This window comes from Nannospalax galili, unplaced genomic scaffold (assembly GCF_000622305.1).
Source record: "Nannospalax galili isolate Female #2095 unplaced genomic scaffold, S.galili_v1.0 scaffold180, whole genome shotgun sequence".
Taxonomy (NCBI): Eukaryota; Metazoa; Chordata; class Mammalia; order Rodentia; family Spalacidae; genus Nannospalax; species Nannospalax galili.
This window is the reverse complement of record NW_008348199.1, coordinates 123,768-149,349: the sequence shown is the minus strand read 5'-3', so window position 1 is coordinate 149,349 and position 25,582 is coordinate 123,768. Positions and strand designations below refer to the sequence as shown.

The 25,582-nt window shown below is 52.8% G+C and overlaps 2 protein-coding genes across 4 annotated transcripts in view; one reads left to right on the top strand and one right to left on the bottom strand.

The window, feature by feature from the left end:
• The first annotated feature begins 1,993 nt into the window (after positions 1–1,993).
• Positions 1,994–19,013, top strand: Trmu (tRNA 5-methylaminomethyl-2-thiouridylate methyltransferase). Of its 3 annotated transcripts, none has more exons than XM_008844674.3 (11): positions 1,994–2,157; positions 7,620–7,785; positions 8,845–8,951; positions 10,510–10,632; positions 12,620–12,792; positions 14,023–14,076; positions 14,152–14,218; positions 15,210–15,310; positions 16,452–16,596; positions 17,022–17,104; positions 17,247–17,836. In XM_008844674.3, the coding sequence occupies exons 1-11, from the start codon at positions 2,076–2,078 to the stop codon at positions 17,394–17,396; spliced, it is 1,251 nt and encodes a 416-aa protein (XP_008842896.1). In that variant the 5' UTR covers positions 1,994–2,075; the 3' UTR covers positions 17,397–17,836. The 3 variants fall into 3 exon arrangements, with proteins under 3 accessions (XP_008842896.1, XP_029424998.1, XP_008842898.1); XM_029569138.1 differs by having other exon boundaries at positions 2,123–2,157; positions 7,620–7,697; positions 12,679–12,792; positions 17,247–19,013; XM_008844676.3 differs by lacking the exon at positions 1,994–2,157 and having other exon boundaries at positions 7,650–7,785; positions 12,679–12,792; positions 17,247–17,879.
• Positions 19,014–20,404: 1,391 nt separating this feature from the next.
• The window catches only part of Celsr1 (cadherin EGF LAG seven-pass G-type receptor 1), a gene marked incomplete at its 5' end in the record, with an annotated part of 85,749 nt that continues 80,571 nt past the window's right edge, over positions 20,405–25,582 (bottom strand). Inside the window, 8 exons of the mRNA XM_029569105.1 lie at positions 20,405–20,668; positions 20,891–21,152; positions 21,388–21,621; positions 22,090–22,239; positions 22,421–22,524; positions 22,781–22,875; positions 23,312–23,437; positions 24,262–24,388. Of these exons, the coding sequence (XP_029424965.1) occupies positions 20,659–20,668; positions 20,891–21,152; positions 21,388–21,621; positions 22,090–22,239; positions 22,421–22,524; positions 22,781–22,875; positions 23,312–23,437; positions 24,262–24,388 (1,108 nt within the window). The remainder of the gene's footprint in view (positions 20,669–20,890; positions 21,153–21,387; positions 21,622–22,089; positions 22,240–22,420; positions 22,525–22,780; positions 22,876–23,311; positions 23,438–24,261; positions 24,389–25,582) is intronic.

The following is a 25,582-nucleotide window of genomic DNA, read 5'->3' as shown; positions in this document are numbered from 1 at the left end:
CCTCTGAGGCTGCTCAACAGCAGCTTTGCCTGAAGCCTTTCCTCTCCTGGTTCCCCCAAGATCACAATTCAGAAAGTCAGCTGTGTGATTGTGACATGGGTTGGAGACTCAGAAGGGACTGCGGGACTGACACCAAAGCTCCACACTCCCCCAGTCTGCTTCCTTTGATTTTTTGCCACATTTCACTAATTTCGTGTGGCCAGTGTTTCCTGTTTCTGAAATCCACATGCCTTTTGTCCCGTTGGCTGGCGGCAACTGTCACGTTTGCTGTCTTTGTCACGGCTGGTTCGAGGTGACTTCTTGGAGCCATAGGGTACCTAAAATACCATGTGTTTCATTGGAAAGACAAATATATAGTGAGTTTATCATGTTTCTGTTACATTATTGGTTAGTCCTGGCACACCAAACACCTTTTGGCTCTGGCAGGGAAAGTGGGACTTAAATGTCCACACTCCAGAAGGCAGGGCTGGGTCCTCTAGGCTGAGCTGTGTAATCCTTGGCTGGTCACTCCACACACACAACTCTTGCCTTACCTGGTCTCCTGCTGGGCCTCATTTGCTTCACCCCACAGTCCTCTAGGCCCGGCACATGTAGATAGGTATGTAGCAACTGTCAGCAGCTACCATCCCATGTGCCCTCAGGAACAGCCACAGCTCCAGATTGAGGCCCGGCACATGTAGATAGGTATGTAGCAACTGTCAGCAGCTACCATCCCATGTGCCCTCAGGAACAGCCACAGCTCCAGATTGAGGCCCGGCACATGTAGATAGGTATGTAGCAACTGTCAGCAGCTACCATCCCATGTGCCCTCAGGAACAGCCACAGCTCCAGATTGAGGCCCCCAAGGCATCCACCCATTAGAGTTGGCCCTGCAGGCTTCTGTTCCTCCCCCAGGCATGGCCCATGAGACAGAAACTCCCAAGTGCTGGCGTCTGCAGGTTGACTGCACCAGGGTGAACTACACACCCTGTACCATTCACAGGTCACAGCCTGGGCCTCCTCCACGTTCCTACTGCGCTCTCCCTCAGGCAGCAGGAAAACTTCACTGCTCTACAATCCACCTCCGGTCCAGGCCCAGGCCTCTGCACCAGGCAGACCTTCTGCCTGCTCTCCCTCCCGTCCTGGATGCCCCTGGGGGACACACACTGTGTCCCCACCCTGAGCGCCTTGAATGCCTCTGGGAGCCAGGGCTGTTCCCAAGTGCACCAGACCCAAGAGCACAGTCAGTACAGAGAAGTGATGAGAGGGCTGGAGGAATGCTCAGCAGTTAGGAGCACTGACTGCTCTCACAAAGGACCCTGGTTCAATTCACAGCACCCACATGGCGGTTAATAACTATCTGTAACTCAAGGAAATCTGGCCATTACAGGTATTGCATTCATGTGGTGCACTTACATACATGCAGAAAAACACACTCATAAAATACAAATAAATAAAAAATTTTACGAAGGGGGCTGGAGAGATGGCATAGTGGTTAGGAGCACTGGCTGCTCTTGCAGAGGATCCTGGTTCGGGTCCCAGCACCCACTTGTAGGCTAACAACCACCTGTAACTCCAGTTTCAGGGAATCCAATGCCCTCTTCTGACCTCCCAAGGCACTGCATGACTCGGGTGCACTTACATATATGCAAGCAATACACTCATACACGTAAAATACAAGTAATAAACTAAATATTCTTTTAAAAAGGAGTGCACGCCGGGCGTGGTGGCGCACGCCTTTAATCCCAGCACTCGGGAGGTAGAGGCAGGCGGATCTCTGTGAGTTCGAGGCCAGCCTGGTCTACATAGTGAGTTCCAGGCTACAGGAAGACCCTGTCTCAAAAAGAAATAATAATAAAACATAAAATAAAATAAAAAGGAGTGCAGAAGAGCAGCGGGGAGGCCGGCAGCTCCCGCTAGCGTCCTCTTCCCCCCATGTGCGCTCGCAACCTCGCATCACCTCCGCCAGCCTCAGCGGTGGCGACCCCGGACCCACCGAAGCGCGTTTCCGGGAGCGAGGCACGCCGAGGGCGGGACTTCCGGTGACCCGCGGCCGAGGCCCCCGCGGCTGCAGGAGGAAGTTGGGCAGCGGGCGGATGTCGGCGGTGCGGCACGTCGTGTGCGCCCTGTCAGGCGGCGTGGACAGCGCGGTGGCCGCGCTGCTGCTGAAGCGGAGAGGTGAGGCGAGCGGCCGCGACCGCAGCGAGCCCCGGGGCTCCGCAGCCTGAGGCCTGGTGCTTCGGGCTTCGCGGTCACACACACCCCACCCGCCCATCCGCCGCGCGCCCGGCTCCGTAGCGCGTCTTCTGGACGCCGAGGGGCTTGCGGGACTCTCCCCCCCCTCCCCCGTCTACACCCTGCTGTGGTCCACGTTCACCTCATTCCCCAGTCAGGCCGCAGGGTTCATGGAGGCCCAGCTGAGAGTCGTCGTCCCCGGGGAACGTGGCAGAGCTTGGGCAAGTCCCTTCTCTGTAGAGTCAGATGCCTGGGGGGGTAAAAGCTGCACTGGAAGGTTCACTCGTGCTTCGCACGTACGAGGTACTTCCGGAAACAGGTGGTCATGACATATTTTAATAAAAACAAATATTAAGAAAAAGATCTACTTCCGGAAACAGGTGCTTATGGGTACTTTTAAAAAAGTTATTATTTTGTGTGATTGTATTGCCTGCATGTGTGTAAGTGCACCCGTGTAGTACAGTACCATGGTGCCCAGAAGAGGGCGTCCGATCCCCTGGAACTGGAGTTAAGAGACAGTTGTTAGCTGCCACGCGGGTGCTGGGAATCCAGCCAGGCCCTCTGTAAGAGCAGCTAGTGCTCTTAACTGCTGAGGCATCTATCCAGCTCCAGTCATGGGTACATCCTATTAAAGGTTTACTTCCAGAAAGAGGTGGTTATGGATATGTCTTTGAAATTTTTAAAAAATTTTAATTTTGTGTGTATGACTATTGCCTGCTAAGTGCACCTATGTCATGCATTGCCCACAAAAATCAGACGAGGGCATCAGATCTGGAGTTACAGATTGGTATCAGATCTGCAACTGGAGTTATAGATTTGTAGCTGCCATGTGGGTGCTGGGAACCAAACCTGGGTCCTCTAAGAGCAACCAGTGCTCTTTACTCGAGCCAGCTCTCCAGCCCTGGTTATGGATATACATCTTATTAAAAGGTTTACTTCCAGAAACAGAAGTGGTTATCCATACATCTTATAACACAGAGCCATAAGCAGGCACACTGTGAACAGAATGACTCAAAGCTGCTCAGAGCTGAGACAGGCAGAGAGTCAGCAAGAGGCAGGACTCAGAGGTCTGACCAGGCCAGGCCCAGAAGGTTGCACCCCACATACAGAAGCTGCATTATTAGGGAATTCCATGTCATGTTGAGTAGACAGTTGAGAGCCGTTAAAAGTTTCTGATGAGGACTGTGAGTAGGTAGTTTGTGAGACAGCAGAGTTACCAGTCTTCCTGATTCATCACTTACTACCTCAGGAGGTTAGACCCCAGACTAACATCTCCAGACTGCTCTGAATTTCATGGAGGGAACTGATGTATCTTATAATGCCGCTGATTTGGGCATTAAGGGCTCTCGGAGGTGATGCCCTGACATACATACCCTCAAAAATTGGCCCATCCTGGAGGGCCATCCCCACAAGTGGGTCATGTCCCTTCACGGAACATTGGTATGCTGGATAGCTTTAGTGTCAACTTGACACACCTGGGTTGAGGGAGCCTCAATTAGGGAGTTGCCTTCATTGGGTTGGCCTGTGGCCATGTCTGAGGGGCATCTTCTTGATGAGTGATGTGGGAGGGCCCAGCCCACTGTGGGTGGTGCCACCCCTGTGCAGGTGGGCCTGTGTTTCATAAGGAAGGGGGCATCTTCTTGATTGTTGAGTGATGTGGGAGGGCCCAGCCCACTGTGGGTGGTGCCACCCCTGTGCAGGTGGGCCTGTGTTTCATAAGGAAGCAGGCTGAGCAGGGGCCAGGGGAGCAAGCCAGTAAGCAGTGTTCCTCCATGGCCTGTGCTCCAGCTCCTGCCTCCAGGTTCCTGCCCTGAGTTCCTACCTTGGGCTCCCTGATGAACTGTAACCCAGGAGATGTAAGATAAACCCTTTCCTCCCCAAGTTGGTAATGGTCAGAGTGTTTTTTCACAGCAATGGAGAAACAAACTAGGACAGAAATTAGTACCAGGACCATGGGGTATTGCTGTGACAGACCTGACCTTGGTGTTTTTAGGAGGATTGTAGAAGTGTTTGGAACTTTGGGATGGAAAAAAACCATTGCATGCTTAAGAGTTTGTTGCTGTGGAGCTTGGAACAGTTATGCTGAAAGAGTTGTGAATAATGGAGGCTTGGCTTGTAAAGCTTCAAAGGGAAGCAGAGACTATCAGGGCTGTTGGTGTGATGTTTTGAATTGAGAATCTGGGTTCTGGTCGGCTGGGGCTGAAGAATCAGCTGTGATTAAGAAGAGACCAGAACCTGAAGTAAAACTTTTGCTTTACTGGGACAATTGATGCTGGTTAGCTGGGGCTGAAAAATAAGCTGTAAGTAACAAGAGACCAGCATCACTGTGGTGAAATCTTCTGGGAGACATTTCCTCAGGGTCAGCACACAGAGGGGACCCGCACCTCCATCTCAAGCTGGAAGCAGGACTTGGTAATGTGTAAGAGTCTCCTGCATGGTTCTGGTGTTGAAGGCGTGAAGGGGTCACAGAGCAGCTGAAGTTTGGCACTCCGAGAGGCCAGGAAAGGCCATAGGTGAAAGTGCAGCTTCAGTTGCACTGAAGACCCCAGGATTGTAGGGGTCATGGAGAGAATCTGAGGCCTTTGCACCCCAAGAGGCAAGAAGAGGCCATTGGTGAAGGTATAGCCTCAGTTTCAGTGGAGATGCCGGGACCATGGGACAACCACCAATGACAACAGTAGGTGTGGAATGGAGCTGGCCTGGGTCTACAAGATGAGCTTTGTGTGCTGTGGACAGCCCAGTCAGAGAAGTGGAGCTGCCAGAACCCTTTGGAGCCCAGAAGATCGTGAGTGAATCCCAGATGTCTAGCCTCGAGCTGCTTTGTGCGACTTTGGTTTTGCTTAGGTGTGCCCAGTTCTTCCCTTTGAAATAAGACAGTACTTGTTTTGGATTTTACAGAAGCCTACCCACAGTTAAGAGACTTAAAAGAGACTATGGACTTTTAAGTGTTCGGATTTTTTTAAGGACTGTGGGGTTTTTAAGGTCGTAACTGTCTTATGTTGTGATACTAATATTAACATCTTGGGGACAAGAATTGGAAAGGTTATGGTTTAATAGCCAGGCGTGGTGACGCATGCCTTTAGTCCCAGCACTTGGGAGGCAGAGGCAGGCGGATCTTTGTGAGTTCAAGGCCAGCCTGGTCTACAAAGTGAGTGCAGGTCAGCTGGGGCTACAGGGAGACCCTGTCTCGAAAAGACAAAAAAAAAAAGTGATTGTGTGTCAAGTTGACAAGGGGTCAGTTGTGTTGGATAAGCTTTAGTGTCAACTTGATACACCTGGGTTGAGGGAGCCTCAATTGGGGAATTTTCTTTACTGGGCTGGCCTATAGCCATGTCCATGGGGCACCCTCTTGATTGTTGAGTGATGTGGGAGGGCCCAGCCCAGTGTGGGTGATGCCACCCCTGGGCAGGTGGGCCTGTGTTGCATAAGAAAGCAGGCTGGGCCAAGAAAGTTAGCCAGTAAGCAGTGTTCTTCCATGGCCTGTGCTCCAGCTCCTGTCTCCAGGTTCCTGCCCTGAGTTCCTACCTTGGGCTCCCTGATGACCAGTGAGTGACCTGGGCGATGTAAGCCAAATAAACCCTTTCCTCCCCAAGTTGGTAGTGGTCAGAGTGTTTTGTCATAGCAATGAAGAAATAAACTAGGACGATTGGTCAGGCAGATGAGGCATGGGAATTGTAGAGTTCTAAAGTTCTGTCAGTGTATTCCTTCTACAAGCACCTTGATTCTTGGTTCCCCTTTTATACTGGGTAGTGTACTAGGCAGTGGGGGCATGGGATTGAATTAGACCATTTCCGTTTTAGTAAGTTTCATGGAAGACTGGCTGAAGAGCTGAGCCCAGTGTGGTTAACTTTTGTTGAAGCAGAGTCGGGTGCAGGAGAGGAGCTGACTGGTCCCGGGATGGAGATGGCCTTAGTAGTGTGGCTTCTTTATTTGGCAAACGTTTGGCAGTGAGATCCCTGCATACTTTTCTCTTGGGGTCGGAGGATACTACTTGAAACCTTTAATAGATTACATTCAACCTATCCAATAGAAACAGATTTCTGCTCTGTGAGTTTGCTGAGGTGCTGGAGGGTTACCTTTCTGACCTTTCTGCTATTTGGTTGGGTATTTGTCACAGTAAAATAAGGAAAGATGGGTCATAAAATGTATAGGTGGAAGAGCCCCTATAATAAAATAGCCAATATTTGATTGATTAATGTTGGGGTTGGACCCAGGACATTAACCATGCTAAGTATGAAGTTTCCCACTGAGCTATACCCTCAGCCTGATTTAAAAAAAAAAAATCTAACTGAATGATTTTTTTTGGGGGGGGTCTTTTTGAGACAGGGTCTCCCTTTAGCCCCAGCTGTCCTGGAACTCACTATGTGAACTAGGCTGGCCTTGAACTGACGGAGATCCACCTGCCTTTGCTTCTCGAGTGCTGTGCTACCACGCCCAGCTGAATGATTTTTTAAATAAGATCTTGCCGTGTAGCTTGAGCTTCAAACTCAGCATTTTCCTGCCTTAGCTTTGCACATACTGAGGTTTTAGGTGTGCTGCTACCGCACCTGGCTGAGTGGCGCTTTGACTTGGAAAGTGTGTTTGTGCTCACCGTCCACTCTCTCATCTAGACATTCTGTATGTCCCTGCATAGGGGTCCCTTCTATAGGGTAAGCATTTTTTTTGATGCATGGGTGGGGACACAAGGTGAGAAAAATCCCATTTTACTCACTTTGGAGATTCAGACAACTTTAGTACATAATGTACTGTGATGATGAGGCCTTAATGCAGTGCGGCAAGCCAAGTGGAAGAAGTGCTTCAAGGCCTTGCGCCAAGGGTAAGCCAGGCCCTCAGTCTGCACAGCCAGGCCTGGATTGCCACCAGATGCACAGAGGCTGGTTGGAGAGATGGCTCAGCAGTTAGGAGCACCTGGTGCTCTTGCAGAGGACTGGTTTCTGTTCCCAGCATAACAGCCACCTGTAACTCCAGTTTCAGGGGATCCAATGCCCTTTTCTGGGTTTTGCTGACTTGCACGCATGTGGTACACTTCCACACATGCAGGCAAAACACTCATACACAGCTTTAGAAAACGAAAAAGTAAAAGAAGTAGGGTGGGGCTAGCAAGGTGGTTTAGCAGTTCGGCTATGGCTGCTCTTCCAGAGGACCCAGGTTTGGTTCCCAGCACCCACATGGCAGCTAACAACTGACTGTAACTCTAGTTCTAGAGGATCGGATGTCCCCTTATGGCCTCCAAGGGTATTGTATGCACGTGCAGGCATTACATACATGCAGGCAAAACACTCATACACCTAAAATTAATTAAAAAGCTGCACAGAGGCGTGAGAGCTGGGAGGGATGCAGTGTGTCAGAAACTGCTGAGAGCACAGAAGTCCCTGCTTTGTTTTACCCTAACCTCTCTCCCCCAGGTTACCACGTGACAGGAGTGTTTATGAAGAACTGGGACTCGCTGGATGAACATGGTGTTTGTGCTGCTGACAAAGACTGTGAGGATGCTTATAAAGTTTGCCAGGTCTTAGACATCCCTTTCCACCAAGTGTCCTATGTGAAGGAGTATTGGAACGATGTGTTCAGGTGAGCACAGGCCACCGTACATAGAAGGGTTCCTGTGCGGTCACCAGTCAGACTAATGCCCATGCAGCCAGTGCTTCTCCGCAGAGTGTCCAGGACTGTGCTAAAGCCCTTGACGCAGTGCCCTGGGGGCCCCACAGCAACCCTAGCACCCCTACTTTTGTTGTGTTGTCACCTCCAGATGTTTCTTCAATGCCCTTTTCAACCTTGACATGTTTCTGCTAAGTTAGAGTGAGGAGTGAGGGCTGCGGTCTCAGAAGATGCTGGAAGATGAGTGCCAGTGCCGTGTACTGTGTGAGTCAGTGGTTGTGGGAGCTTGAAAACAGGAGTTTTGTGAGGCACTACCCCCTGCCTTTTCCCATAAAACCAAATGCAGCTCCGTCATTATTACCATTCTCTATGTGCTTGGGACTGTGCTGCATCTGGGACACAAAGTGTATATACCATGACCCCATTTTGTAGAAATTTGCCATCTAGGTGGACAGCTAGGATCTTTGCAAGAGGTGGTGGTGATGGCGTTGAGAACCTGTGGGAAATGCCTCGGGTTGAAAGGAAGGAGACAGGTGTGGCAGAGTGTGGTCTGGGGGTGAGGAATGCCCATGTGTTTCAGAAACATGTAAAATTTGGCTAGCCACTTGGTCCTGCAGAAAAGGGCACCTAGGACTAGTCCGGATGAAGCCTGGTGATGCTAAATGACAGGCACCTGCCCTTGAAGGTGTCTGCAACAGCAGGGCAGTCCCAGTGCAGGGTGCCCTGACCTAAATGGGCCTCAGTCTTGACTTTGCCACTTAGAAAACCTTGGGCAACTTACTTGATTTTTCTAAGTCTTGATTTTCTTATCCTTAAATTAAGAATAATGCTAATGCCTGCCAGGGGGCAATGTAAGACTGAGATGAGGTTATATAGGGTTCTAGGATGGTGTCTGGTACATTTACAGGCACTTAACAAACGTAGCTCTCAGTAATTTCATTATTAAAGAGTCACATTTTGCAGCCAAGTGTAGGATAAATTTACTTTTTAAGGAATAGCTCACTTAAGACTAAAGATTTTCTTTTATTCCAGTGACTTTTTGAATGAGTATGAGAAGGGGAGGACCCCCAACCCTGACATAGTCTGCAACAAGCACATCAAGTTCAGCTGCTTTTATCACTATGCTGTGGATAATCTTGGTAAGGAACTGGGAGTGCTCCCTTTGTTTCTTAGAATCACAGATATTTCACACATAGAAGTCAAAACCTTATAGACAGTTTTGTCTTTCAGAAGGAAAGTACTCACTGAATAAGAAAGAACGTTCTAGTTCAGTGTAAACAGTACGAGAGGTACCCTCCGCCTTGGTCAGGCAGACATCTGACTTCACATATCTGAGGGAAGGTCTCTGACCTAAAGGCTAAAAGGTGACAGTGCCTTAGGAGGAGATTCTCAGAAAAAAGGACTCAGATATTAAATCAGTAGTAACTCAACAGATACATCAGTGAAGAAAAGAAACCAAAAACAGGCCTGTGGAGAACACTAGTGGGTGCTGTTGCACATGGACCAGCAAGGCTAGAACTTTGGGAAATGCCAAAGACAGCAGCACCTTCAAGGTTCTAGCCGAGGAGCCAGAAGCATGTCACATGCTTGTCATCCTAGCACTGGAGAGGCTAAGCAGGGCTGTGAGCTGAGGCTAGCCAGGCTTTATAGTGCTTTCCAGGCTGTCCTGCTAAGTAACCAAACTGTGTCTCAGTGAATGAACAAACGAATGAATGAATGAATGAATGAATGAATGAATGAATGAATGCCTGGCCAGAGCCAGACCAGCCCAAGATGGAGTCAGCAAACTGCTCAGCATCAGGCCAGGACCAGGGTCCTGGTGTCACTGTTCTACCCTGGTGAGGAGAAGACTGCTTAAAATGGGAGGGAGTGCTGTGCTCAGGTGTGGCCCCCAGGAGACCAGAGGCCGCCTTGTCTTTTAGAAGCATTTGTTTCTGGTTCTGGCTGGGCTGTGACATAGGTGGCCTGGTGGAGTTGCAGGGCTGGTGTGTGGTCTCTTAGCTCCTACCTACCTGCTTCCCTGTTCAGTATCTCCCTGCCTTTCTGGGCCCTGATTCTGCTCTGGGTTTGAAGCCATTTTAATAGCCTTTCCTAGAAGCCCACTTTATGACCAAACAGATGAAATGTAGTCTTCTGAAATCGTAGGACTTCTGGTGGAATCCACATCAGTACAGGTGGTAGTTATTAAGGAAAGGGGCTGTGAGACAAGGAGTCGAGATGTAACACTGTATCCCTAAAGCCCAGGAGCAGCAGCTCAGTCTCTGATGCCACAGCCTTAATGGCAATGCATGTTTGGTCAAGACAATGCCTGTAGTACTCTTAAGCACAGGAAAGCTATGTAATGCTATCATCCCACAGATTTTTGATGTACAGAAAAAGATGAAAAATCACAGATTTGTTCCTTAGGTTCTGGGAGTGAGATTAGAGAAATGTTACTCTGTTTTTTTCCACTATCAGTTATTTTTAATAAATATGTATAATTAATAGTGAAGGACCATCCAGCATACTCAATTTTTTTCCGTCTACATAATGCTAAAAATCAAGAGCCCACCAAAGTATACGTTAGTCCTTAACATTCCCACTGTGTGAGAAGTTCAGTTCCCAGTCTGCAGGCGCCTAAGCTGGAAGTGCAGCCACCTTGACTGGCCGGGAAATTGGAGTCTCATGTTGGAGCCTCATGTTTTTAAAACCCTCCAGGAGCAGATGCCGTTGCCACTGGCCACTACGCAAGAACCTCACTGGAAGACGAGGAAGTTTTTCAGCAGAAGCACGTTAAGAGGCCAGAAGGGCTTTTCAGAAATCGATTTGAAGTTAGAAATCGTAAGTTCAAGTTGCTGATGTCAGATCTTCATTTTCTGTGTTGAAAACAGACAGGTCAGAGCATGCGGGCCTCCATTCCTCTGTGTGCTCCTGATTAGCTGGTTTGTTTAGATTCACATTTGCAAAGGCCAACAGCTCCATTTCCCCAAGGGCCTACGGTTGAGCGTTGAGATGCCCTGGTCAGGGGTCAGAGCAAGAACTGAGGAAAATTAAATCAGAAATTTGTAATCCAGGTCTAGGCATTACATGCTGGCAATTTGACTCTTCCAAAAACATCTGGAGAAATATTTGACAGTAGTAATTGGGTGCTGTCTGCAGGGTCCCCAGGCAGGTGGAGGGCCTTAGGCAGGTGGAGGGGCCGTGTTGAGTAGGTTTTCCTGCTCATCTCTAGGGAAGGGCTTGCCTTTACTCCTTACTTGCTCTGACTCTCCTAAGAGGGCCAGGCATCATACTGAGTCTTTTCTGTGGTCGTTTAATGACGTCTTAGTCTTTAGGGTGTGTTTTAGGCACACCAAAGCTGTTTTCCTATTTTATGGCCTCGGCATGGGTCCTAGGAGAACATGGAGGGGCTCCTGGGCTCCAGGCATGACTACAGGTCTGGACCTGACCGTGTGCAGAGCACAAGGTGCAGCGCCACCGGCCTGGCAGAACAAACAGGATGGCAGGGGCGGGAAAACAAAGTAATCTCTGGGCTCAGCAGGCCTGGCAGAGAGAGGGCTGCCAGCTTCCTGTTCCAGAGTCATAGGTTTTTAGTGTTTTGAAATAATTTGGAAGGTGGGTGTGGTGGCACATGCCTGTAATCCGGCATAAAATATGCAGTGGTGTTTAAGCTGTTGTGTATGGGGCTGGGGAAATGGCCCAGTCAGGAAAGGCCAAGACCCCTCAGTTGGATTCCCAGAACCCACATGAAAAGGAAAGATGGTAGCATGTGCTTGTTCTTCCAGCCCTGGGGAGACAGACAGGTGGATCCTGGGGGCTCACTGGCTGGAGAGCCTAGCTTTGTGAGCTCCGGGCTAGTGAAAAATCATCTCAAAAAAAGAAAAGTGGATGATGCCTGAGGAACCACCATCTAGGTTGTCATCTGACCTTCACACGCTTTGTACACATGTATATCCACAAGCATGTACCCAGATGCGTGTGCGCATGTGCACGCACACACACACAAAATAAAATTTAGCTGTTGTGTGTAGAATGCTCCTCGTGTAACTGGTAAGGTGTCTCCTTGCACTAAATAGGAGAAAGGGTGGACACAGCAGATCTGCCAGTCAGTTCCACCAGTTCCATCGGAAGTTCTGTAGCACAGAGAACACAGGGTTGCTCTGGCCCCGAGTCCTCTTGGTCTTCTTAGAACCAAAGTCACTGGAATCAGCATCCTTCACACCTGTATGCATACAGTAAGCATTCTTTATAGTCATATAAGAGAAACCACAGTGGGGCTGCTGACGGGTGTCAGCTTGAACTCTAGACAAGGCTCTTCACACCAAGAAGGAAAGGTGCCAGGTCAAGGAGAGAGCCACAGAGCTGTTCTCCACTCTGTGCCAGGCAAGGGACCAGAGCCCCTGTGTTGCTTTGCACACTTTGCAAAATGCACACCTGCATTTAGGAAAATGCACAATCCATAATAGTTTGACAGAACTGTCTGGACCTGCTCTCTTGTCCGATTTCCCTGCTGAGGCTGAATTCATTTTAGGCCTTTTGTCTTTATCACCTCCCATTTTTCATGGAATGTTTCATCTTTGAAAGTTTTATCTAAATTATGAACTGAAATAAATTTCTTTATGTTAAATACTTTGTTGGTATTTTTTTCTGGTAGATAAATTAGGGGCCAGAGTGTCCTGGACATTAGCCCTACCAGGATCTTTGCAGTGGTCTATTGATGTGGGTTTTGGTTCCAGCAGAGTTGGGGTAGCTGCAAAAACAGGATGGCATTAAAAGCCACTCGTCACTGTCTATTCCTGCAACACCTTTTGTTCTTTACTTTTGGCAGCCGTAAAACTTCTTCAAGCAGCTGACAGCTTTAAAGACCAGACCTTCTTTCTCAGCCAGGTTCCCCAGGATGCCCTGAGAAGAACCATCTTCCCTCTGGGGGAGTTAACAAAAGATTTTGTAAAGAAAATAGCTGCAGAGAATAGGCTCCATCATGTGCTTCAGAAGAAAGAGGTAGGAGCAAGCAGCTTGCCTTTGGCAGTGCCTGTTGCGTCACATGACTGTGGTACAGGGCAAGGCGGGGCCCATGTGATCCCAGAACCGCCATCAGCCTAGTCAAACAGCTGCAGGTGAGGTAGAAGGCTTGGCACTGTTGGAGCAGCTGAGGCTGACCTCCTCCTCCTCCCTCTCGTACCCTCCATGGCAGGCAGGCCATTTTCTCAGTGGCCTTGGTCACTGGCTTAGCCAGCCAGGTGAGTGGACAATGAACAGCCACCTGGGTCCATTCTGTGTGGCAGGTCTGCAGCCAACTGCACATCATGCTGCCCTCCACTGAGTGTCATTGCATCCTCCAGTGCTGCGGATCCTGAGGAGACCAGCAAAGTGCTCGTCCTGAGCCTTCAGAGAGCTTCCCCTCTAGAGAGAGACATGTCCTTGGAAAGCCAGCAAACACATGTGGAGGGAGAGCTGGGCTCCTGGGAGGGAAGCCCCAGTGGGCCCAGTTAGATTAGCAGTTGATGTAGCGTCAACTGTAACCACTTACTTACGCCAGTCTTCTGGGAACAGGCCTTTGATCAGCCTTTGATCAGGAAGTCCTTGTCCCCAAAAGAATGTCCCCTACCTGTTCACCCACCATCCCTGTGGTGTCCAGCATTGCCCTATGGGAGGAACTGAAGGCATCGCCGAGATAAATGGGGCAGGCCCCTGCCCCCCGTGGCCCATCTCTAAAGGGAGGTACGCTAAGGGGTACATGGCAGAGCTGCTGCCAAATGCAGTGGGGAGATCCGCTTCCTGTCCAGTCTCCTGTGCGGGGACCAGCCAGCGTGAATAAATCTCCCCTGGTTCCTGCTGCCGAGTCTGGGCCTGGCTCTGCTTCCTGCTCGTGCCCTGGTCTCTGACTTGCCCAACACTGAGCAGTTTGCTCTCCTGGGTTGCTCTCATGGGGTTCTGCAATAAATCTAGTGATCAGGCCCTCCTAGGCCTGCAGACGAGGCATTGAGCTGACATGGCAGCGTCCTCTTTGGAGGGCCAAAACTCAGAGAAAGAAAATGGCAACATTGCTTGGGCACTGGGGCTCTGTTTGTGTCTATACCTGGTGTTGCAGGGGTCTGAGCTCTGGGCCTGGAGGGTGGTGAGGCTGAGGTGCTCATGGTCCTTCTACAGCCTGCTCTCTGCCTGGCCCTCCTCGCTCAGCCTGGCTCTGTGTCCGGCTGACTGCTCACGTTGGCCTTCCTCTCATTTCAGAGCATGGGCATCTGCTTCATTGGTAAAAGAAACTTTGAGCATTTCATTCTTCAGGTGAGTGTCATCTGACGAGCAATAGCTGTATCTGCTCTGGGCCTGGACCCCTCAGTCATGAAACTTGTCTTCCAGTATTTGCAGCCTCGGCCTGGGAGGTTTATTTCTGTCGAGGACAATACAGTTCTAGGAACACATAAAGGTAAGTCCTGTCAGCTTTGGGAGCCAAAGACCAGGTGCTAGTCATGGAAGACCTGAAGGGCAGGCTGGGGTGGGTACTTGTGGCATGAGAATCACTGACAGGGGCTTTGTGTCCTGATGCCGTGTCCTCCAAGCCCTGGAATAATACCCCAAGATTCAGGGCTGAACTGTGTGCGTGCGCACAGTTCCCAAAAAGAAGGTGTTTTAACACTGGAGGAGAATGGGGTGAAGCTGCAGAAAACTTCACTGGGCTGTAGCTGGCACGGCAGACAGCTGGATGTCTGAGGGCCATGTGGGTGCTGCTCACACTTTGACAGACATAGGGGCAGGGCCACTAGGTCCTGCACTGTGTTGGATATGAGGTCAGGCTGTATAGGCTGGAGGGGACGTGCCTCCCAAGCCTGGCTGGAAAGACAGGATGCACTCTAGATAGTGCCACCACCGTGGAGGGAGCAGGACTGCCAGAGGGCTGGAGGGGCCAGTAGAGCCGGGTGTCCTGAGGCCAGTGGAAGCACGGGGAGACAGAGCTGCCATCCCAGAAGCCGGCACTTGGGCTGCTCGTGGCTTTGGCTTATATCCAGAGAACAGTTGAATCCTGGGAGATTGCCTCTACTATGTATGGCACATGCATTGCTGAGGGGGTGGGGCTGGTGAGCTGGTGGTTCTACCCCATGTGTGGGGTAGTGTGTAGAATACAGGCAGAACTGAGTGCAGATAAAAGGCGTGTGCTCAGCACGTGTCCAACCTGTTTTGAGAGCAGAAGCGGCTCAGGTAGCCCAGGTAACTTACCGTCTTAGCCACCATAGCCGGAGCTGGCCCTTGTGCCAGGTTCAGACCATCCCAATCACTGTCTTGTCCCTAAGTTCAACCTAAGGGACAGGGTGGTGCGAGTGTGCCCATAGCAGTCTGCTGGGGCCACTTGTGTTCCCAACATCCCTGTTACGAGATGCCTCCTGGAACTTGCCCCTAAGCCTCAGGGTGCACTTTCACAGGATGGTTCCTGTATACTTTGGGCCAGAGAGCTAAGATCAGCGGCTTGAAAGAGCCCTGGTACGTGGTGGAAAAGGATGGCAGCAAGGGCGACGTGCTTGTGGTGAGTGGGATTGGCCTGCACTGTCTGCTGTGCCAACAGGGTGGGTGGTGCTGGGGCTCCTGATGGCCTGGAGCAGCAGGCACAGCCTCCTGGACTGGGCTAAGGTGACAGGTCTTCATGGAAAGTGCTGACTAGGCACTATAGTATGTTGGCTGCCTGTGCTGATTTGCAAAGAACAAGACGTAGATTAGGTGACTCGCAAGGGCCCGGAAGTCCAGTGGAGAGGAGTAGTCCGCTGCCTTTTGGGGAGATGCAGTTTCTAGAGATGTTTTGGTCATGGTGACACGGGTGGGGATGGAGGTGCTGCTAGTAGCCCAGCCGTGCATTCTGGAAACCCTCAACCCTGACAGCTCTCAGGAGTACAAGGGTAAGATGCTGCTCTGCATGGGCTAGGCTGCCAGCTGCCGTCACCACAGGTCCTGCACCTTCTAGACAGGCCAAAAGGCCAGAGCCCTCCCCACAGACTGAAATGTCTCTACTCAGAGCAGTGTGTGAAAAGCTACTCAGGCCTGAAGTAAGGGTCCTTCAGCAGGCGCTCCCAACACTGTGCCTGGTGTGAAAAGCAAGCATCACTGGTTCATTGACCTAGACTGTCTCAGTGTCTGCTTAGAACTCAAGTCACAGGACATGGTCTTCCTGGCTCTGCCTCAGGGGAGACTTGGCCCACCCTACAAGGTAGCACGGTTCTGTGGTGGTGCCAGAGACCAGAGTGGAATGGGAATGGGCCTCAGAACCAGTCCTCTGTGAAGACCTAGCCTGGCCAGGGCCACTCCATGGTGCTGACACAGCCCAGGGCTGGGAATTAGCCCACCAGACCCTGCTTTCCTTAGCAGTGTGTCATTGGTAGATTCCTGGCTCTCCCAAGAGGCCATTTGTCCCTGGGAACAGAAAATAGTCTTCAAAACAGGTAGTGGGCAGAGAGAGACCTGAACCAGTCTCTCTGCCTCCTGCTGCTGTTCTGTGACCTTTCCTTCCCTCTTGTGCCTCAGGTTCCTCATCCCAAAGCCCTGAGCTCATGAAATGGATCTCCACGTGCAGCTCTGATCACAGCTCTGAATGGGGATTGTTCTTACCTGCCGAGGGCTTTGGGGTGAGGGCCGCTCTCCTCCAAGGCGTCACAACACCGCATTCTCTTCTGCAGGCCCCCCGGACAGACCACCCAGCCCTGTACAGGGACCTGCTCAGGACCAACCGTGTACATTGGATTGCTGAGGAACCACCTGCAGTCCTGATCCGAGACAAGATGATGGAATGCCATTTCCGATTCCGCCACCAGATGGCGCTAGGTGACTGGGCAGAGGGGCTCTTGTTGCTGAGCTCCTTGGGGCCAGATTTAAGCTAAGCCAGTGTGCACACAAGCACACATGCATGCAAGCACACACACCCCAAGAAGTCCCCCTGTGCTGAAATTGACTTTTCAAAACTTGTCTTTTGCTTGCCACAGAAAGGGACTAGGGTGCAGGCGTGCCTCTTAGCCAGATGCTCTGAAGTCAGCTCTGGGATGAGGGTCTCAGTATGGGGCCAGGTGACTACCCTGGGGTGTCCTGTCAGTCTGCAGCCAGGGAAGCTGAGCCCTGGTGGGCCTGTCCTGTCCCTTCGCCAGCAGGAGGGATATGGGGTCTTCATACCACAGGCTGCTGCTATTCCTCCCTGGGGCTGAGGTTGGCAGTGAAACCAGGCCCATACCAGTCTCTTCTCTCCTCTCCCACAGTGCCCTGTGTGCTGACTCTCAATCAGGATGGCACTGTGTGGGTAACAGCTGTGAGGGCTGTGCGGGGCCTTGCCCTGGGACAGGTGAGTGGGGCAGTGAGAACATGCCTGGTAGCAAGTGTGGGGTCTCCTTGTTGCTGTCACTGGCCAGGTGCCTGGTCAGCTCTGCTCTAGAGTTTACATTGTGCTCCCCACCCACAACATAGTGTGGTCTTCTTCTTCCCAGTTTGCCGTGTTCTACAAGGGTGACGAATGTCTGGGCAGCGGGAAGATCTTGCGATTGGGGCCATCTGCCTACACACTCCAGAAGGGCAAGGGCAGAACCAGAGCGGCTCCCGAGGGCTCTGGTGACAGTCCACATCCTGACGAAGGCTGAGCTTCTGGGAAGAGATATTAGACCAGAGCCTGGGGTAGGTTGGTCAGTGATGGGCTTGGTGATGTCAGAACCAGGGGCATGTAGAGCCAGGGCAACCTAAGGAAGGACTGTCCCTGCATCGAACCTCTGGCAGCCCAGAAGCATATGCTGGCTGGTGGGTCTTCCTTGAGAGTGTGTGGAGAGCTTTCACAGCACTCTGGGATTGGGACGTGAATGCTCCGAGATCCTACGGAGGAGCAGGAGCGGGGGACAAAGGAATCCCCCGCCACATGCATCCAGAGGACGTGTGGAGGCTCACAGGCTGCAGGAACAGCATCAATAAAAGCTCTGTCTGGAATAAAGAGTCTGGCCACTGTTTCCAAGGACACAGGAAGCCTGGGTGGGCTGTTTCAAGGCACTGCAACACTGACCCTCAAGCCGTGTGGCAGGGTAGGTTTCAAGGCACTGCACCACTGACCCTCAAGCCGTGTGGCAGGGTAGGTGTTGTACAAGGGAAGAGCTGTACTCCTGCCGCTCCTCCCTGGGGCCTGAGTGCTCCAAGGGGAAGGCTGAGTCCTCAGACTGCTCTCTGTTCGAAGTGAGCATAAGGTATCCCTTTCCCCGACAGTGCCCACACCAGGTGGAACCCAGCATTTTCCTGTCAGCTTGGCTCTGGGTTGAAGTGGACGTGTCAATCCACTGCTGAGCTCTGAGAGGTGGACAAGCAGGTGTGAGGAAGACCCACTGGAAAAGGACGTTTAGCGGGAGTCTTCATGGGTTATTTCTCTGGGCTGAGGGTAGTCCTGTGTGCATCAGCACCAGGTGAAGACCCTGGGAGGGGCCTAAGAAGGAGACCTGTGAGTCAAAGGAAGGGGGTGCCCACTGCTTTCTGTACCCAGTTTTCCCCAGGGGTGGTGCCCGCTGGCAGACAGTATAGGTTCCTGCGGCTCTGGGGGAAACCCATCTTTCTGGACAGGAACTGAGGGCCCTAGGAGGAGATGGCTGGATAGAGCACTGCCACCCCTTGACAGTGGACTTGGCCTTGGAACCCAGCGCCAGGCTCCCAAGAGAAGGTGATGGATTTGAGCCCCAAGATGACCCAGATGTTCACATTACCAGAGGGGAGAACACCATCCTACCAGGCCCAGAGGAAGGAGGGTACAGATAAATGCACAGCATGAGGAGGAACCAGGCTGTAAAACTGAAAGTTACTTTCCAAAAGTTACAATTGGGAAATCGCCACGCTGTAGCAGTCTGCACATGAATAAAGTTTTGATACTCCATGGGCCTGTCATCACATAAAGGGGCCTGAGCTCCCCTCAACAGTCCCTCCCATGCCACCTTAGAGAGCTGGAACAGGGACAGCCAGACAGGGAGAATGGCCAGCGTAGCGCAGGTACAAATCCAGAATCTTAATTTATTGTAGACTCTTATCTGTGTTGTCATTCCAGTGCTGAACATTAATAAATACACATCTGTTAAAACCTCCAGTGTCTGATGTCTATAAAGTCTTAAGTCATAAAAATAGCCTTAAATCTTTCCTGTCTTAATAAAACGACAGTTTTTTGGTAACAATTCAGATCAAATAAACTTCGCCTTCGGGTCAACCCCAGGCTGTGGGACTGTAAGGGTTCACAGGAGAGCGGAACACTCCAATCCTGAGAGGTCAAGCCCCTCTGCACCCGGGTCATCCTCCTGTGGCCTTGCTGTCCTCAGAAGCCACCCGTTACAGTGGCTGATAGTCACTCGGGCCTCACTTCGCCTCGTGGCAGCCAGGGACCTCAGCCCATGTCGTGAAGTTGCTCATTAACAGTGCGTGAATTCTCGTCAGCACAACCCTAGAGTAGTATAAAAACCCAGCCTTTCACTGGATTCCCATATTTGATGGCTTCCCACAGTTGATAACAGCCATGCCAGCCTTGCATTTGGGCAGCTGATTTAAACAGTGCAATGTGTCTGAGTAGCTCCAGGCCCCTAGGCCCTGTTCCACAAACCTCGGGGGCTTTCAGTGGCCCAGGGTGGGCTGATCACAACAGTCCTTGGTGTGAGTTTCCAAAAAAGGTTTGGTAACCATTGAAAAGTGGGGCTGTGGCTTTGTTTCTTTACACAATTGGCCATTTGAAGCAAAGTGATGTAATTGGTTGGATGTTGGGGGTGGGATCCCAGTCTGCCCAGAGAGCCGGGGAGTCTAAAAGGGCTAGAAAATAGGCAGGAAGGAATGTGACATGCTGGAAGACCTCATGGCGCCATCTGAATTGGGACGTGAATGCTCCAAGATCCTATGGGGAGCAGAAGTAGGGGACAAAGGAATCTCCCGCCACACTAGGCAGACTGGGAAGGGCTCCAGAGAGGCCCCCTGGACCTGAGCAGACCTGGCACAAGTGCAGGTGGGGGTAACAGAGTGGCTGGGGACCGGTGGGTATGTGCAACCACCACTGAAAACAGGCAGGCCACATCCTGTATCCACACCCTGGAGGATGGGAGCTGAGGGCACAGTGCTCAGGAGGCCGGCGGGATACCCACACTCCGTGGCTTGCTGGCCAGAAGCAGCTGTGGGAGTGTCTGACAACTATCAACCTCACAGCCCATGTCCTAGCCACCTGGACTCTGTGGAACCAGCTGTGTTGATTCATTCCAGATTCAAGTACAACTGTGCAAGTTTCCTTAGGCAAAAGAGCGAGACGCACAATTCCGTGGATCTCCAGTGTCAACAGTCAGTACAACGTAAAATAAACAGATTTTCATCGTCTCAAGTATTTACACTTTTCAACGTAGCAGAGCGATTTGCTTTAAGACACGGGGTGCTTTTGTAGAGGCTCATTGAGACAGGTGACCATGGGCCTGTACTGTGGGGAGGTGCTCACAGGAGTAGCTAGGCCTTGGCCTGTGTCCAGCATCTCTGAACCCTGGTGAGCCAGAGGGCCTGGCATGGTGGCTGTCTCACCAAGTCCAACTCGGGCTCTGTGGCTGTCCCTCTGGTGGCCAGGTTGGCAGCATGGATTGGGCTCTATCTGCAGTCTGAGGACCAAGCTGTGCCGGCCTGAAGTCCATGTCTCCCTCAAGACATGCCTGTGGCTTTGGCACTTGTCACAGGATCTGGTGGGTCCTAAGCCCCAGCGAGGCCAAGACTTTCATGTTTGACCTTCTGTGTGGAGCTGCCACTGCAAGGACCCTCACATGCAGGGACCCTCACACCCAGGGTCTGCTTAGCCCCTCAGGTGGCAGCCTGAGGTTCCGAGGTCCAAGGGCCTGACGACTGGCCGTCTTTAGGGTCGATTGTGCTTCACGGTTTCCTGATGGTTCAAATTGAAGTTTCGTTACTGCCTCTGTGTGTGGGAAGAATTGCCAGGTGTGTGGAGGGTCAGTGAGGGGGACAGTTGGGTGGGGTCCAGACTCAGTCAGGGACAGACACCCCCAGTCAGGTGAGAGGGGATGCCTGGGGGTTCTAGGATTCCTAAATGGGGAAAGCTGGTGGTCCCTACCCTCCCGAGGACCTGGAGACCAATGCTACTTACTCTGAGTCAGAGCCATTGGCCTGGGCGCTCCCTGTACGCACGTTCATGGCCATGCCATTGAGATGCTCGCGACCTGGCTCTCTCCTGGGGGTCTTGATGGTAATGACACAGTCGGTGGCTCGGACCCCATCACCAGAGCCCAGGGAGGATGTTCGAGAAGACGAGGGGCTCTGCTCACAGTCGGCCAGCCTCTCTCGAAGCCGGCACTTCAGCGGCTGCTCGGGCAGCGGTGGCGGGTAGCTGACTTTGTTTTTCAAGATGCCTGGGAGGAGAGAGATGCAGCCACCCAAGTCAATTCAGGCAGACATCCGTGCTGTGGCTCAGGGAGTGATGGATGGTCGTGAGCAGGTGTTCTTCCTGGTCCTCACCTGTGACCTGCCCAGGCTCCACCTATGCCCTCCACAGACCTCTACCCACCCGCTGCACAAGGACTTTGTCTCTGTCCCCTCCTGCTGGTGAGGGTTTTCTCTAGGGACAGCAGGGCCCTCCCAAGGTACCTTTCCTCTGCTCCGAGGGCTGGCTGCTGAGCACGGCCAGAGGCTTTGCCAGGACCCCACTTTCTGAGTCAGGGGGTCGGTCACCACAGTGACTGCCCTGCTCCTGTCGATGCAGTTCCACGCTGACCTTGGTCTCCACCTTCAGGTGGGGCTCAGGGTCCAGCTCTTCACCGTCACTCCCAGCCAGGCTCTCATCAGGCCAGCCAGCTGGGACATGGTTGGCTAGAACATCTGCTGAGGTAAGAACGACACTCAACCGGACCAACTTAGAGCCACGCCCTGTAACTCCCCAGGTTTGGTGGACAGGAGAGTGGCCTTCATCCCCCACTCTCTACTTGCAGGACTGGTGGGCTATACCATAAAATGGAGAAACTGAGGCCCCTTGAGAGGATGTCTTGATGTTGGAGGACCTAGGCTGTGGTCCCTACCACTGCACCCAACTCTGGGAGCCACATACTGGCTGTCCTCAGCCAGCCTCGCCCAGCCCCCCATTAACAGAGACCTCTACAGAGACCTCTGAATTCCTGCCTCTGCTCAAGATGGCATGGGGGACTTCCTGGGGCTTGCATTCCCATCTGAGCTGTCCTGTGTGTCTATCCCTCTGCTGGGCAGGAACTGGAGGCAGAGGACGTCAACTGTGGTCAAGGCATGCTCACGGCCTGTGGTTCACTGTCTACCCTGGCCTGTGCCCACATTGCTTACCTTTGGGGGTGCTGTGGACGGGGCCTCCAGAGGGATCCCATTTGTCCTCAGCCTCCTCACCATCGTCCTCACTGTCTGATGAATGTGAGGAGGCATAGGAACTGCTCTGCTCATCCAAGGACAGCTCACTGTCAGAGTCAGAGTCAGGGCCTGCAGACAGGGCAGGGCAGGGCAGGGAGCTCAGGCCCAGAGTCACTGGTCCTCTGAGCTGGACAAGGTCACCAATGCTTCTAACAAGGGTGTGTGGAGTCTAACACCTAAGGGGACTGAGGGGCAAGGGTGGTGGAGGCAAGAACAGGCTATGGACTTCTGCCTGCAAGGGAAACCATACCATGGGGTTTCTTGGAGCTCCTGGGAAGGAAGGATGAATCTGGTTCCCCATGGCCAGCACGTGCAGGTCCAGAGGACACACTCAGCTTCTGGACTCCTCCATCCCTAGATGAGGTGGAGGTGGGGGGTGGGCTCAGCTCTGTCCTTGAGTGACAGTTATGGGCCACCCATGTCACACAGCACCTGCTATAAAGGCCTCATGAGGCTCTGGAAGATTCCCTAAACCCACCCCACCTGTGCTCTGATCAACAGAAGTAAAAGTCTCCCCAGAATAGGGGGGCAGATTAGGCAACTGGAACAGCAAGACTCACAGCTGGGGTGCTGCCCACCCCAAGAGAAACAGTGAGTAAGGCAGCCCGACCTGGTGGTGCTGTCCAGCGAGGCCGTCGACTCGCCCAGGGCTGTGCGGAGCATATCTGGACCTTCGCCGTATGTGTTGTTGCAGTTGAGGGAGCGCTGGGGATAGGATGAGATATTATGGGAAGAGGTGACAGAGTTTGGCTCTATAACCCAGCAGCCCCATGCAGGCACTCAGTCTGTCCCTGCCGACACCTGGGGTGGGTATACAGAACCGTACTGCAAACAGGAGGCTTGTAGTGGACAGGGGAGAACATCGGCTGGCCCACACTGGAGTGGGAACACCTGCTTCCTATGAACACTGCTTCTGGTTGTCCTATGGATACCTGCCCTGGCTCATCTTCCCAAGATCTTGCCGGGGGGTGGGGGGATACAGTTGGACAGAGACCCTGTCTGTCTGGAGACATGCAGAGCCCTCGGTGCTGTGAGCACCAAGCCATGAGGACCACAGGGCCAGTCTGTTTGGTCCTCACTGCCCTCAATGCAGTGCCACCCATTCCCAGGCCTGGCGTGGGGGATCCCTAGCACCTCCCACCGTTAGCAGGGTGGCCCTCGTGGTAGCAGAGTCATCCAGGTGCAGCTTCTTCCCGGCCAGCACCGCCCTCAGGTGCTTCCTCACCTCCCTGTGGAACACGCAGTGGAACAGGAGGACAAAGATGCCCTGGAGAGAGATGGGCATCAGGTCACTGACTCTTGGGGTTTCTCATGCTGCCACACCAGAACCTGGCTGTTCCCCCAGGAAAGCCTGGTGCAGAGCAGCCCAACCAGTACAAGTGGTGCCCCAAGGCCTACCATGCCTCCTCTCCTGGGGGAGGGGGGTGCTCCTTTCTTGGCAGGGGGCCTTAGAAATTGAGGTGCCTGGGCAGGGCAGCTACCTCAGGCCACAGCCTTCTGGGCCATTGGGAAGGCGGGGCTACCTTTATGCCATAAACTTACTAGGGAACCCTCGGTGTGAACTACAAAGGGCCGCTCACTCTTGCTCCCTGGGAACACCAGTGACCAGTGGGCTTTGTACCAGCCTGCAGTGGGGGGGGGGGTCCCAGCTTTGTCCTGCCCAAGCCATGGCAGTGTCCTGATAGGCACAGCCCCGAGAGGCAGGTCTGGGGAAAGGTTGGGACAGGTGGAGACCACGGGCTTCCTTCTCAGCAGGTGCAGTTGAATACTGAGACTACTGCCCCCCCAAACACACACAGAAGGGGACTACCCAACACACACAGAAGGGGACTACCCAACACACACAGAAGGGGACCACACTGCCCCCCCAAACACACACAGAAGGGGACTACCCAACACACACAGAAGGGAACCACCCCCCACAGAAGGGGACCACCCCCCACAGAAGGGGACCACCCCCCACAGAAGGGGACCACCTACACACACACACAGAAGAGGACCACCCCCCACAGAAGGGGACCACCCCCACAGAAGGGGACCACCTACACACACACACAGAAGTGGACTACCACGTGACTCTGCGACATCTACCTGCAAACAGCTGAAGGCAGCAAAGAGGTAGTGGAAGCTCAGGGCATCGCTGTTCACAGCCAGCAGCCCCAGCAGCCAGGTGGCACTGACAAGCAGCAGCAGGAGGAAGGCGGTCCTCAGCAGGGAGCTGTGGGGGGGTGGAGTACAGGACGTCCTCTCCTCCACCTGCTTGTCCAGACCAGCCTTGTACGCCTATCCATCCACCCATCTGCTCTACCGGTCGAACCACCCACCCACCCACTGAACCCATCCACCCTCTATCTGCCCCATCCCTGGATTCTATCAGTGACAAGGAGACGGAGGTTGGGCTGGTGGGGACAGTGGCAGATGAGGACAGTTAAAACAAACTAATGAAGCATGAGCCACAACCACTGAAACAACACTGACGGCAGTGTTCCCTAACGAGACCCAGGTCCCAGACCTGCTATGTGAGGCCACACACGAGAAGGTGCAGAGGGGAGAGGTCAAGGCCTGGGGGGGGGGCTGTGTGTGAGGGGTGTGTGTGGGGGTTGGGGTGTGTTGGCAAGTATGTAGAGGTCAGAAGACAACTTTCGGACCCTAAACATTCATCTGGGGTGTGTGTGTGGGGTGTGTGTGTGTGTGTGTGTGTGTGTGTGTGGTGTGTGTGTGGGGTGTGGGGGGTGTGTGTTGGGGGTGTGTGGGGGGTGTGTGGGGGTGTGTATGAGACAAAGAAAGGCAGAATTCCTATGCTTTCACTACCATGTGACTCAGGCAAGAAAGTTCCCTACTCTCTGGCTCGGTCTCCCCACTGGTAAAATGGACAGCAACTACCCATCCCCTTCACAGGCTGTGGAAGGGCTTTGTAGCCATGTGACTGAAGGAGCTGGGGACAGGCGGGCTCAGGCAGGCAGCCACAGCCACGCTCCCCCTCTCCGACTTCACTTTGGACTCAGTTCCCAACTCCAGGCTGGGTGGCCAGCGCAGCGCCCTCCTGTTACCGTGAGGCTCCTCCTTGCACCATTAGCAACTACCCATCCCCTTCACAGGCTGTGGAAGGGCTTTGTAGCCATGTGACTGAAGGAGCTGGGGACAGGCGGGCTCAGGCAGGCAGCCACAGCCACGCTCCCCCTCTCCGACTTCACTTTGGACTCAGTTCCCAACTCCAGGCTGGGCGGCCAGCACAGCGCCCTCCTGTTACCGTGAGGCTCCTCCTTGCACCATCCCTTCAGCCTGCCCGCTGGCTTGGCCTCATGGGTGCTGAAACAGGCCACAGGGCCGGGACACCCAAAAGACACCCTCTGTCCCTCTCTCCTGACCCTTCCTCTTGGGGCTCACACTAATTTTATGAGGAATGGAGATC

Excerpts from the sequence above, each read along its gene's own strand:
- Trmu (XM_008844674.3), top strand. The coding sequence starts at position 2,076 with ATGTCGGCGGTGCGGCACGTCGTGTGCGCCCTGTCAGGCGGCGTGGAC. Across the intron at positions 7,786-8,844 it reads TATTGGAACGATGTGTTCAG|TGACTTTTTGAATGAGTATG; the intron begins GTGAGCACAGGC and ends CTTTTATTCCAG. Across the intron at positions 14,077-14,151 it reads TTGAGCATTTCATTCTTCAG|TATTTGCAGCCTCGGCCTGG; the intron begins GTGAGTGTCATC and ends CTTGTCTTCCAG.